This window comes from Oryzias melastigma, linkage group LG9 (genome assembly GCF_002922805.2).
Source record: "Oryzias melastigma strain HK-1 linkage group LG9, ASM292280v2, whole genome shotgun sequence".
NCBI lineage: Eukaryota > Metazoa > Chordata > Actinopteri > Beloniformes > Adrianichthyidae > Oryzias > Oryzias melastigma.
Window position 1 is genome coordinate 6,272,351 of NC_050520.1, and position 11,211 is coordinate 6,283,561.

Here is an 11,211-nt window from a genome sequence, read left to right on the forward strand (position 1 = left end):
TGGGTAAAAGCAACTTGCTTATGAGATAGAGTTGCAGTGCTTAATGTTCTGATTATTAAATAACATTTTACTTTTGTGAAAAATGTATCAATATTCAGATAACTCTTAAGTTATTATTAAAAAAAAAAAAAAGTTAAATATTGTCTGGTACTGTCTTGGGACAATTTGGGGTACATGTCATCAGAGCCGGCCCTGGACACAGGCAAGATAGGCGGCCGCCTAGGGCCCCATCTGCTGAAGGGGGCGCCAAATTAAATGTTTTTGTTTTAGAGTTAAACACAACAATCATTTCGTGTGAAATGTTTTAAAAATATATAATATTTAAAACCATCAAAAGTGTGACATAATCAATAATTTTGTCTGGTGCTGCACTGTTCCTTGCCTGATGCAGTCGCTATCGAAGCTTCGTGGTGGGGAGGAGGAGGAGGGCCACACGGTGTAGTCGTTAAAACCTTAAGGACAAAAAAGCAGCAAAACAAGCCCTTAGGGGAGCTTTAGTGTCAAAAAAGGAAGGAAGAGAAAGAAAAAATTGACTCAAAGCAGAGGTTTGTCTGTTTTAATTACATTCATTTGCTTGGAAATACAAAAAATAATATTGTATTTTCATTGGAAAGAATTATTTTTTTGTCAATGTAGGTTTTTTCCCCCTTTTTAAACCATTAACAACGGAAATCTTTAAACCTTAAACACTGGAGATGCCTTTCAAAAGAGCGAGGTATACCTAATTTTAGTGGTAAATGCCACTTCCTACCATTGCAAAGGTCGGGGGTTTGTGTCCCAGTAAAGCTGAAGTCTTTTTTTTTTTCTTAAACATTTTTTTAAGTGGTTATTATTTAATCCTTGACAGTTAAGATAAATAAATACTTATTTCAACATATTCCAGGTAGCGGTAATTCTTCTTTTTATCGATCCAGGGCCAGGGCTGCGTATCATTTATGACAAGTGTATCGCGATAAGTATCGTATCGACAAACTCTTGCCAATACACACCCTAATAGAAACGGTTAACGTACCCCACCCTTGTTGATAGTTCACTCTTCATTTATAATGTGCAGAAAATTTTTCTCTCCATATATATTTTAATGAGATGCTTTTTTATTAGACATGCTGCAACAAAAGTTTATTAACTCTGATCTCTAAGTTATTTCTCTTTTGGAGGAAATTTGTTAAAAATATTTCATTCTGAAATGTTGTGTCATTATTGCGGCATCAGTCTAAGCCCCGCCCAATGTGTCAAACCCCGACAAGCTGACAGGTGTTTTATTATTTCGTGCTTTGTGATATCAAATGAGAATTTACAGTCAATCGTGCATGCAGAGTGACTCACTTCCTGTACATAAATCATCTCCCACCTCTCTTTATAACACTCTGTTCACAGGCTGTTGCGTCACCGTGGTTAGTGAAAGGCGAGGTGTGCAGCCCATCCAGCATGCAGGTGATGCAAAGACACATATTGACTCTGTCAGTGTGAGGATTCCTCAAAGATTCTTGAACCCATTCATCTGGGAAGTGCATGTGGCGTGGGCGTGGCGAGCCGTGGAAGTTTCGGTGGCCCTAAGGTGGGCCTTTGAGCTTTTGTGGGCGACCATGGAAACGGAGTAAACACTCCCGCACAGGCCGGTCACTGATAATTCACTCAAATAAAGAACATGCTGGAGTTCCGTGGGTGTGGTGATGTTTTTCATTATTTTTTTCCCTCTCTCTCTCTCTCTTCATGCTTGTAAGGCAACAGGCTAATTGCCAAGAAAAATGTTCTGTTGTTGTTCATCCTAAATTTCCTACACAGACACACTTGTTTGACAAAATGATCCCGGTTGCTAGGCAACTTTAGAGAACTCCTGATGATTCATCACTTTGGCTCGGAAGACTAAATTATTAATCACTGTTTTTCTATAAACAAATCCACTCAAATTAATTTTATTAATGTATTACAAAATAATTTAGCAATGAAAACAAAGAAGAATTTTTAATGCTTACTCAAATTTGAATGAAATGCAATAAAAAAAAATCAAAATCTGCACAAAGAAGGAGCTCTGTATTTTCAGCTTTATACTAAAACTCAAATTTGATTCATAATAAGATCACATTGTAATAAAATCAATAAAACTGTTGTGCTGGTTTAGAGGAGCGAGAACCCCAAAAACATAGCAATAAATAAACAAAATCCAGTTTTTAAATGCCATTAGAGTCACTCAATATTTTTTTTATTCATGGGAATGCATCATATTTGTTGAGATTTTTGTGGAGGGTCATGAGAAAAGAGGACTCCCAATTCAAGTCGTCTACTTCTTAAATGTTGAAGTTAAGATCCTCCTAACACGGAAGCTTGTAGGTTATCTGGGAAACACACATTTTACTGATGCATCCTTTCAAAAACTTGATTTTACGGCTTTTAGAAGATCCAGTATAAGCTGGCATTGTATCAGCAAATGCCTTTTGGTTCAGTGTCACACATCTACTGTGAAGCTTTGGAGTGTTTCGAAGTGCCAAGCTAAGTGGAAGTTGAAATGATATTTTCAAGACATTCAGTTTCTCAGTTAAATTGAGGTCATTGAATGAGATGGGAAGCTTCTCCAGTTTTCACCACATTTTCTGCCAATTTTAGACCGTTGAAGAGAACAGATATTTTTATGCTAACTTTGTAATTTGTAAGAATAGACCTAAAAGTTGAACAAAAAAGCTCCATTGCTCAGCTTAAAGAATTACCAAAACTAAGTTTCTGTCTTGGTTTGTTTAAATTAAAAGTATTATAGAGTTTCCGATGTTCAGATAAGGTTGCTCCAGCAGCACAGAGGTTTGGTATCCTGAATAGGTTCACAAACTGTGATTCTGTTTTTTTATGACATGAAAAACGACTGTTAAGGACAAATAAATTCAAATATATTGTTTAAATAGCACTTATGTCTGCTTTAAAGCACCTCAAAATGCTTTACATTCAATAAATATAGAAAAAAAAAATTGGCTAAAAATAGAAATTATAAAAAACAACAACAACACACGTCCCACAAATACAATCAAAATAAATTAAATAAATTTTTAATAAAATTAATAAAATAATATTAAAATATGTGTACTTGTAAAAAAAAAACACTTAAAAGCAATACTAAAAATATGACTTTCCTGTTTTTCTCTTAAAAACTTCATGAAGCTTCACTTGCGGTTCCACCAGCTGTTTCAGAACTTGTACCTAAACTGGACATCAGGCTGAAAAAGAATAATGCTACACCAAGAAACCCAAAACGCAGAATCTAACTCACTTTTCCTTTCTGTAGAAATTGAGAAAAATTAAAAGTTAGGTTGTGTGTTTTTGTAAAGATAAAAGCTTGCAAAAAGTTTAACTAAACTTCAGAAAACTAATCTTAAGAAAGTAAAAAGATGTTTGTTTCAAGAAACATTGTCTTATTTTCTGTCTTACAAGAAAGATTATTGTCAAGAAAGTTCCACACGTCTTAGTGACCGAAATTTGTTGAAATAAGAATTTTTTTAAACTTTTTTTGCCTAATTGACAGAATTCTTTTGCTGAAGTAAAGACAAATACTCAAATTTTAAGACTTTTTAACTTATATTTATGTGTGCTGTTTTTGAAAGGTATAAACAACAAAATGTTTTGTTTTTTTGTGCTTTTTTTTATAGAACACGGGATTGATCTGCTTTTTCATCAATGGAGAATCTATTATTGCTCAGGTGATGCTCTAGAAGTGGTAGAGAGCTCCACCTGGTGATGGGATTTAAAAACTGTCACTTTGGACGCTCAGATTACCACTGTAAAGTAAAGATTAACAAGAAAAATAAATTGATTTTTTCAAAACATGAAAAAAAAAGGTACAAGAATATTAATTTTAGGGTTCAAGTGTTGCAATCATAGGAATAATTTAGAGGAAATGTATTTATTTCAGCATCACGCTGTCTTTTGTGTTTTCTTGTTGTCTTGTTTGAATTGGTCTGATTCATTGTAGACGCTAATACTGATCAGCATGATCTGCACATTTCCTGTTTGTCTTAAGATAAACACAAGCTTTGTGGTTCAGTGATCACTTGGTGGTGCTTCATGACGTTAAGATAGAAGAAAGATTCAGCCATTTAGAGGTTGTTAGATGTTTCAAATTTGAAGAATATTTCAACCAAAAAATATGGGGTTTGTCTTAAACACAAGATATTATAACTTGGAATCATTTTTTAATTAAAATACAATAAACTCTGGAAAACAAAACTTCCAATAATACCTTTCTGAAGCGTTTCAAATGCTGATATTGTTTGGTTTGACAGTAAAAATCTTCTTTTTTCAGGCTATTTTTCATTGTGTTGCCCAAAAGCACAAATGTTTGGCTTTATTTTTAAAGTCCCACACACTTAATTGTTAAAGATCCTTTAAATGTATTACTTATTTGAATTCAAGCACTGTACATGAGAACAAAAGGCTTTTGTTCAAACTAAAATATTGTGTTAGTAAAAGTAGAGATTGTTTACAAATGGAATAAAGGTAAAAATGTTAAGAGTCAGGGAGTGATGACCTTCTAACCTTTGGAGCACCTGATTGAGTCATAAGTACACACACAGGTTTCTATTCTTATGTGTTTATAAAGGATAATATGTTGAATTTCTATTTTACTTTGGCAAAGCTGTCACTGAGAGTAAATCATTAGTTCCATCACTCTTGTGATTAAAACGTGAGAATTAACAAGCAAACCGCAACTCTGTCTACAGGAAATGTGTCAAGTCTTCATGACTCTGTGGGGATTGAACCTCTAGTGTGATTTGTCAGTTATAATCTCATGGTTCTTGTCAAGTTCTGTTTTCAGGTTTTGTGGCTTCTCTCCGTCACAGTCACACCACGTTCAGGTTGACAGTCATCCAGAACTCTCTTTATTCAGTTAATCATCCAGAGTGCATAAAAGTTTTGGTTTTTCACCTGCCTTTGTTGCTCTTCCAGGTCATGGTTTAAGGTTTTTTTTATATATAAATGATTTATTTTGGTCATTATTATGCGTCAAGGCACGATGATGTACAGCTTCATTGTTAAAGTCTCTTAAATGTTTTTAGGGAGTGACTATTTGCACGTACTTAGGGTTAGGGTTACGGTTAAAATATGTGCAGGCAGTGCAGCAAAATGTGCTATTTGGTCACATAGGTTACATGTGGCCAGCATGAATTTCCATCACTTTTTGTGCAAGGTCGCAAGATGACACATATTGAAATGAGAACATCGGCCTTTTATTTAATAAAAGATTTATTTGTAAAAGGGAGGAAACTGAATTTGAAGCTTTTTCTGTTTAAGTTCTTCACATGAGAGCTTGTTTGACTTTGAAAAAGGTGTGAAATATTGAGCCTCCTGCAACTATTGAAACAAAATGTCATTTATTGACATTTATAAGACAGGCTGGCCCTCACAGAGTAAAATTAATGCAAACTGAACAAAAAGAAGCTTTGAACACATTCGTAGGGTTTTATGAATTCACACTGCATATGTTGACATGATTGCTAAAGAATAAAGCCCCTGAAATAATGTAATTCCTGATACGGTTGTGCTCATAAGTTACATATCTTGGAAGAAATTATGATTTATTTTTTTTCCACTCATAGTTAGTGGTTCAATGAAGTCGTTTACTGTCAAAAAATTCAGTTGACCCTTCCCAAATGACCCTCTTCCAATAACTTTGTTCTGAAAACATGCACACAAGCTGAAACAAATGAGTTTGATTGACAGCTGAAAGTTACCGCCCACATCTGTGACTCGTTTGTAATGAGCATGTGTGCACAGAAGATGGTGGAGTTTCTGGGCTCCCAACAGACCCTTGCATCCTTCATCCAGTGTTTCACTGACACTTCTGGATCCAGAGTCATGGGGGAAGTTGTCAAAAGATCTACGGGAAAAGGTAACTGAACTGTACAAAACAGGAAATGGATATAAGAAGAAATGCAAACAATGGTCAGTTAACTTTGATCAATAGATGTAAAGTGAGGGGTTCTGTTGAAACCAAAGCATGGTCACAAAAATCTGTGCCACAACTGCCAGAAAAATTGTTTGGGATATGAAGAAAAAACAACAAATAACTTCAGCTGGGATCCAGGATTCTGAAGAACTGTGGTGTGGATGTATCAAGATGTAAAAGAAGAGACACTTGAAGAAAAGTTCCAGAAGTTAGCCTTTTTTACACAAATACCGCAAAATAGTTTGCTTACAATATGCCAAAATGTGCATAGACAAACCTGAAAACTCCTGGAATAAAATAATTCAGAGTGATGAGACCCAACTAGAAACAGGACATTTAGAGAGGAGACCTATGATGAAAATAACTACTCCTACTGTGAAACACGGAGGTGGATCACTGATGGTTTGGGGATCTGTGAGCTACAATGAAACGGGAAACTTGGTCAAAAGTTATAGCAAGATGAGTGCAGCATGTTACCAGAAGATACTGGAGGAAAACTGTCACTCTTCAGCTTGGAGCGTGTGCATAGGACGCACTTTCCAAAACACCTGAACAAGGTGAAGGTTGTGGAGTGGCCGTCTCAGTCCCCTGACATCAATATTATTGAGCCACTCTCAAACGGGAAGTTCAAGTAAGACAGCCAAAGAATTTAAACAAACTTGACCTTTTTTTTTTAGTAAGGCCCAATACAAATTCTTCAAAAGACTCGGTATTAAAAACTGAGGTATGTAAACTATTGATTTGTATAATTTGTGAAGTTTCTGTGGTCATTATGATTTAAAAAGGTTAAACGGAAATTTTTGACAATAAATGGCTTCATCCAACCACTAAGGCAGAATCAAAATTCTACCTACAGCTTCTCCCGAGCCCTTCGATTGTAGGGGAATTTGGATGTGGAGAGAAAATTGAACCACTTCGATTTGTGGGTGCATAATTCTTGATTTGTGTGTAAATTAGGATTTGTGCGTTTGTATTCTTGATTTGTGTATGCGTAATTCCGGAGGAGCTGTCAGAGAGAAAGCGCTCTTTTCTGGAAAACATGTTTATTTTTATAGGGATAAGTGCTTTAAAAAAGCGTATTTAGACTTTTTATTCTAATTATCTGGAATATCTTTTAAAGAAAGTGGGGAAAAAGTCAGGTTTTACCAGATATTATTCACAATCTAAGTTCAAAACGGCTGATAAGAAAACTCCAATGACCCAGAATTCTAGTAGTACTTGAACGCATCACTCATGGATGAATCAGTGAGACGTGAAATAAATAAGTCTCACGACAGATTCGTGCGTAAGAGGTGGTCCGTGTATCATTTTTAAAGAATTGCATGTGTAATGAGTTTCAAGCTGTTGTAATTTTAATTTAGGCATGTGTAAATTGTATTTTGTAATTTTTTTACTTATGCACAAAATGTATTATATGAGTTACAAATCAAGAATTACACATGCATAAATCCAATTTTATGCCCAAATCAAGAATTACTCGTCCACAAAATGGAGTGAGAGAATTTTCTCTCCATATTTGGAGGCGTAGGGTTGTCTGAAATAGTTTTAGAGAGCCCTCCGCTGCAGGGTGCATTGCGCTTCACACATTTCATCACGTGAGTGTGCTCTGAAGCACAGAAGTTTACATTTAACTGTAAGTATTGACTTTTTGTTTTAGCACAAAGTTTTAAAGTTATGAAACTTAGCAAGAACTGAAATGTTTCTGATCCAAAAATGATAGCAAACAAGTCATGAAACCACAAGTCACACCTTTGGCCTCCTGGTTAACAAACTGAAACATTCCTCTTTCATCGTTATGTGCTAAACTGAAAAAAAAAAACCCTGCATGAATCACAGTGTGAAAACATCAGTTTCCACTTCTCCACAATGATCAGATGTTCAGTGAAGGATTCTTCACACTGAAGTGACCAACCGACCTGGTTATGCCTCAAAGCATTTAAGAATGACACGCTTTAAATGGGAAAAGAAGTCAAAACTTTCATTCAATCATTAATACAGAGTCTCCGATTTTGCAGCAGGAGAGTTTAATGGAAAAACAAAAGTAACACTGAAGCCAGCAGAATGCAACTAAGTGATTAACTGTAAAGTCATTATGAAAGGTTCAGACTACTAACTGCAAAAGCAAATGACCTTTGTGATCAAATTAAACATGAAATTAAAGTTAAAAAATAGATAAAGGAGTTTGAAGGAGAATTTTCATTTATATTTGCGGGGCCTTCATTGTCTTCTTGATCCAGAGGAGTTGTTTTGCAGACAGGAAGCTGTACACCCCAGGGTGTTTTTTAACTCCACAAAGCTTCCCAAAAGATGTGATTCCAACCAGAACGTTGTTGCACACCAGCGGTCCACCAGAATCCCCCTGAAGATGTTCAGACAACAGTTTTACCGTCTTTCACTTTGATCTAAACTGAAATTAGAAGGTTTATTTATTTTTTTATTTTCTTACCCTACAAGTGTCTGCAACTTTGGAACCGTCGGAGCCAGCACATATCATGCTGCTGGTGATAACAGGCTTCAGGTTGTAGAAGGCTGGGGAGTTGCACTTCTGTCTGTCGATGACAGTCACGTTGGTGTACATCAACACGTCAGACATTTTTTTGGCCATGTTCTTTGTTGTTCCCCATCCCGCCACCAAGCAGGGAGAACCACCAGCAGGGTCCTTGACAGTGTCAGCCAGCTTCAGGGGCCGCACTGTTTTGGTCTCTTTTACTGGCTTTTGAAGCTGGAAAAAAAATAGATCTAAGTACTATGATCTGAACAGTTGGAGTCAATATAGGAGGAAAATGTGATCAGCTTTTCGGGAAAGTATCAACAATTTATATAAAAAACTAAATCAGTCCTTGAAAACAATAAAAATTGTAACAAGTATGAAATTTGAAAGAAGTTAAAGACAAATAAAAGATGGGCACAAAACCATAAGCTTCATTTAAAGAGGCTCTACCATTAAAATTCTTCTTTTTGAGGTTTTAAATGCATTTTACTGTTCATTCCTCACTATGAAGAACCCCTCCATTCATGCATTTAAGAGTAATCCTCTAAAAACCTGCACTGTCTGCAGCAGCCCCTCCCATACCCACGAAAACGAGCGGTTGGAAACGTGCTGACTTAAGATCGACACCAACAGCTCCCTCCAGGAAGAGTCTGTGCTGCAAGCTCCGCCCCCAGAATAACACAACACTCAATTTCTCCTCTGAGCTCATGATGATCAGGAAAAAAAAACTTTCATTTTAGATCCAGAATAACGTATATATTCCAGTTGTGTCCTGTCTTCAATAAATTCCAGCTCAAATAGGTGTTTGTTATTTTAGACACGCGCTCCTTTAAGTCCTGGAACATCACCTGTCCGTCCTGGAGAGGATCCCTCCTTCATGTGGACTTCCATGAGGTTTCTGCTTTATTTTTTTCCAGAATTTGTCTTTTTTTAGGAGCTTTTCCACACTAAGAAGGAGAGTATATTGCAGGAATGCCCAATTTAGTTCAGTGTAGTTTATTAATCAGCTTTTGTTTATACTTAAAGATTTATTTTATGGATGAATTGAATCCAGACACATCGCCCTAGTAATAATAGAGTTAAAAAAATACTCTGGCATGTGTTTGGAAGGTTCGCTTTACCCTGAGTAACATGAGGTCGTTGACGGTCTCGTTCTTATCATAGCAGGGATGAGGAAAATGTGTCTTCACTTTCTGGATCTGCCTGGAGTTTGTCTCTTTTTCTTTAAGGGAATGAGCCCCTAAAACCACAGTGTCGATCCTGCAGAAAAAAAAAACCACAACTTTATGATAAACAATATTTTTAGTTGACTTTATACTGAATCCCTCCCACTGAAATAAGTGGTTTTATTCACCTGCTTCTGCTACTTCAGATTTATGAGCTAAAATGAGCAAAAGTGTTATATATATTCTAAAAGTATAAATTTCTGCCATTTTATCTATGAATTGTGCTGACGTTAAAGCATGCTCTATAATCAAATCTTTATGGTTAGCTCTGAAGTGGCTGTTGCAAACTGAAGTCATAGATGTACGTGTCGAAGCTCGAGCTCCGACGCTTTAGTTTGTTCTGAGGAGTTTGTGGTTTCCTGAAAGCCCCAACATTTTGTTCCTGAGAAGTTCTTCATTTTTAACTTTAACACAAATATTCTAGAACAACTCAAGTGTTCATTGACCTTTTTGACTAAAAAGGTCATTTAAGCTGAACATATATAATTAATTGCCTTACTTATGTGAGTACATAATTTTAGAATGATGCAAAACTTTATTCAAATAAGTCCTAAAATTATCGAAAATAACTGAGAAATAGATTAAAAAGCACCTTAAAAATATATTTTATTTAACTTTTTGCTAAGTTTGACTCATCATATTTCTCTTCAAACTGATTAACTCTTAAATTAAAGGAGCTGTTTCCCTCTAAACTAGAAGACAAAAAGCATCAATATTGAAGAATTTTCTTTTTCTGGATGATTTCATTAAATGATCTTGACTTTATGGACACCAGAGGACAACCCGGACCAGCATCAGACGGATGAAAAAGCTCCGAGTTCCTACCTGGCGCAGTGAGCAGCTGTCAGAACCCAGTTTGGATCAATTAAAACTCCTCCACAGGATGGATTCGTTTTCACTTGCAGCAGAGCCATGTACGGCAGAGAGTGCGGCACCACTTCTTTCCCATTGATGATGTCAGAGCCGTGGCCTAAAACAAACAGTCAATAATATTTTAGGTGTTTAGGAGGCATCGATTTTGCAGAAGAAATGATTCAGTCACCTGAGTTGACAAAAAAGAGAAGCCCCCCCAAGATGAAAGCAGCAAAGCCTTTCTTGCAGCACATTTCCTCGTGTCTCTGTCTTTGATCTGAATGCTCCCACCTCAATGCACGGCCTGGGTTATAAGCTCAACTCTGAGGATGTGGTCTGACCATGGAAACACATGAGTCAGCAACGTTGACCCAGGTGTAAAGATGAGCGGATGCTCTCGTTCGTTAACATTTACCATGACTGTTCACAACCAGACAAATGAGCTGACACAGCTCGTCTAACCGCTGGGGGCTGGGGGGCGCCTCCGGGAAAAAACGTACAGCTTAAGGTTTTTTTAGATGAACCTGGTTGTGTTTCTGGTAAAGTGAAGGTTCAGAGGGAATTATGACAAATTTCATCAAAGCGTCGGAAGAATGCTTCAGTAAAATGTTCAAATTTCTCCAAAGAGCAAATAAAATGAATGTATTTGTTCTATTTCCACCTGCAGTGTTTAAAATGTTATTGCACTGAAAAAAATGAATTTATATGAATAA

At 36.3% G+C, this 11,211-nt stretch overlaps 2 protein-coding genes across 2 annotated transcripts in view; one reads left to right on the plus strand and one right to left on the minus strand.

Moving 5' to 3' along the window:
- Positions 1-1,469, plus strand: part of areg (amphiregulin) — a 10,990-nt gene extending 9,521 nt beyond the window's left edge. Inside the window, exon 5 of the mRNA XM_036213762.1 lies at positions 1,378-1,469. Coding sequence (XP_036069655.1) covers positions 1,378-1,399 — 22 coding nt within the window. The 3' untranslated portion in view covers positions 1,400-1,469. The remainder of the gene's footprint in view (positions 1-1,377) is intronic.
- Positions 1,470-7,570: 6,101 nt separating this feature from the next.
- Positions 7,571-10,976, minus strand: LOC112148640 (granzyme A). Its single transcript, XM_024275881.2, has 5 exons — positions 10,689-10,976; positions 10,472-10,616; positions 9,542-9,680; positions 8,376-8,651; positions 7,571-8,288 (listed from the first exon to the last, which is right to left on the minus strand). Exons 1-5 carry the CDS (start codon positions 10,750-10,752, stop codon positions 8,130-8,132), a joined length of 783 nt encoding a protein of 260 aa, XP_024131649.1. The 5' UTR covers positions 10,753-10,976; the 3' UTR covers positions 7,571-8,129.
- Between the last annotated feature and the right edge of the window lie 235 nt (positions 10,977-11,211).

What these genes read in the sequence shown, in the direction of transcription:
- LOC112148640 (XM_024275881.2), bottom strand. Translation starts at nt 10,752, where the DNA reads ATGTGCTGCAAGAAAGGCTTTGCTGCTTTCATCTTGGGGGGGCTTCTC. An exon ending in TCTCTTTTTTGTCAACTCAG is followed by an intron (nt 10,617 to 10,688) that starts GTGACTGAATCA and finishes TGTTTGTTTTAG; the next exon opens with GCCACGGCTCTGACATCATC. An exon ending in ACAGCTGCTCACTGCGCCAG is followed by an intron (nt 9,681 to 10,471) that starts GTAGGAACTCGG and finishes TTTTTTCTGCAG; the next exon opens with GATCGACACTGTGGTTTTAG.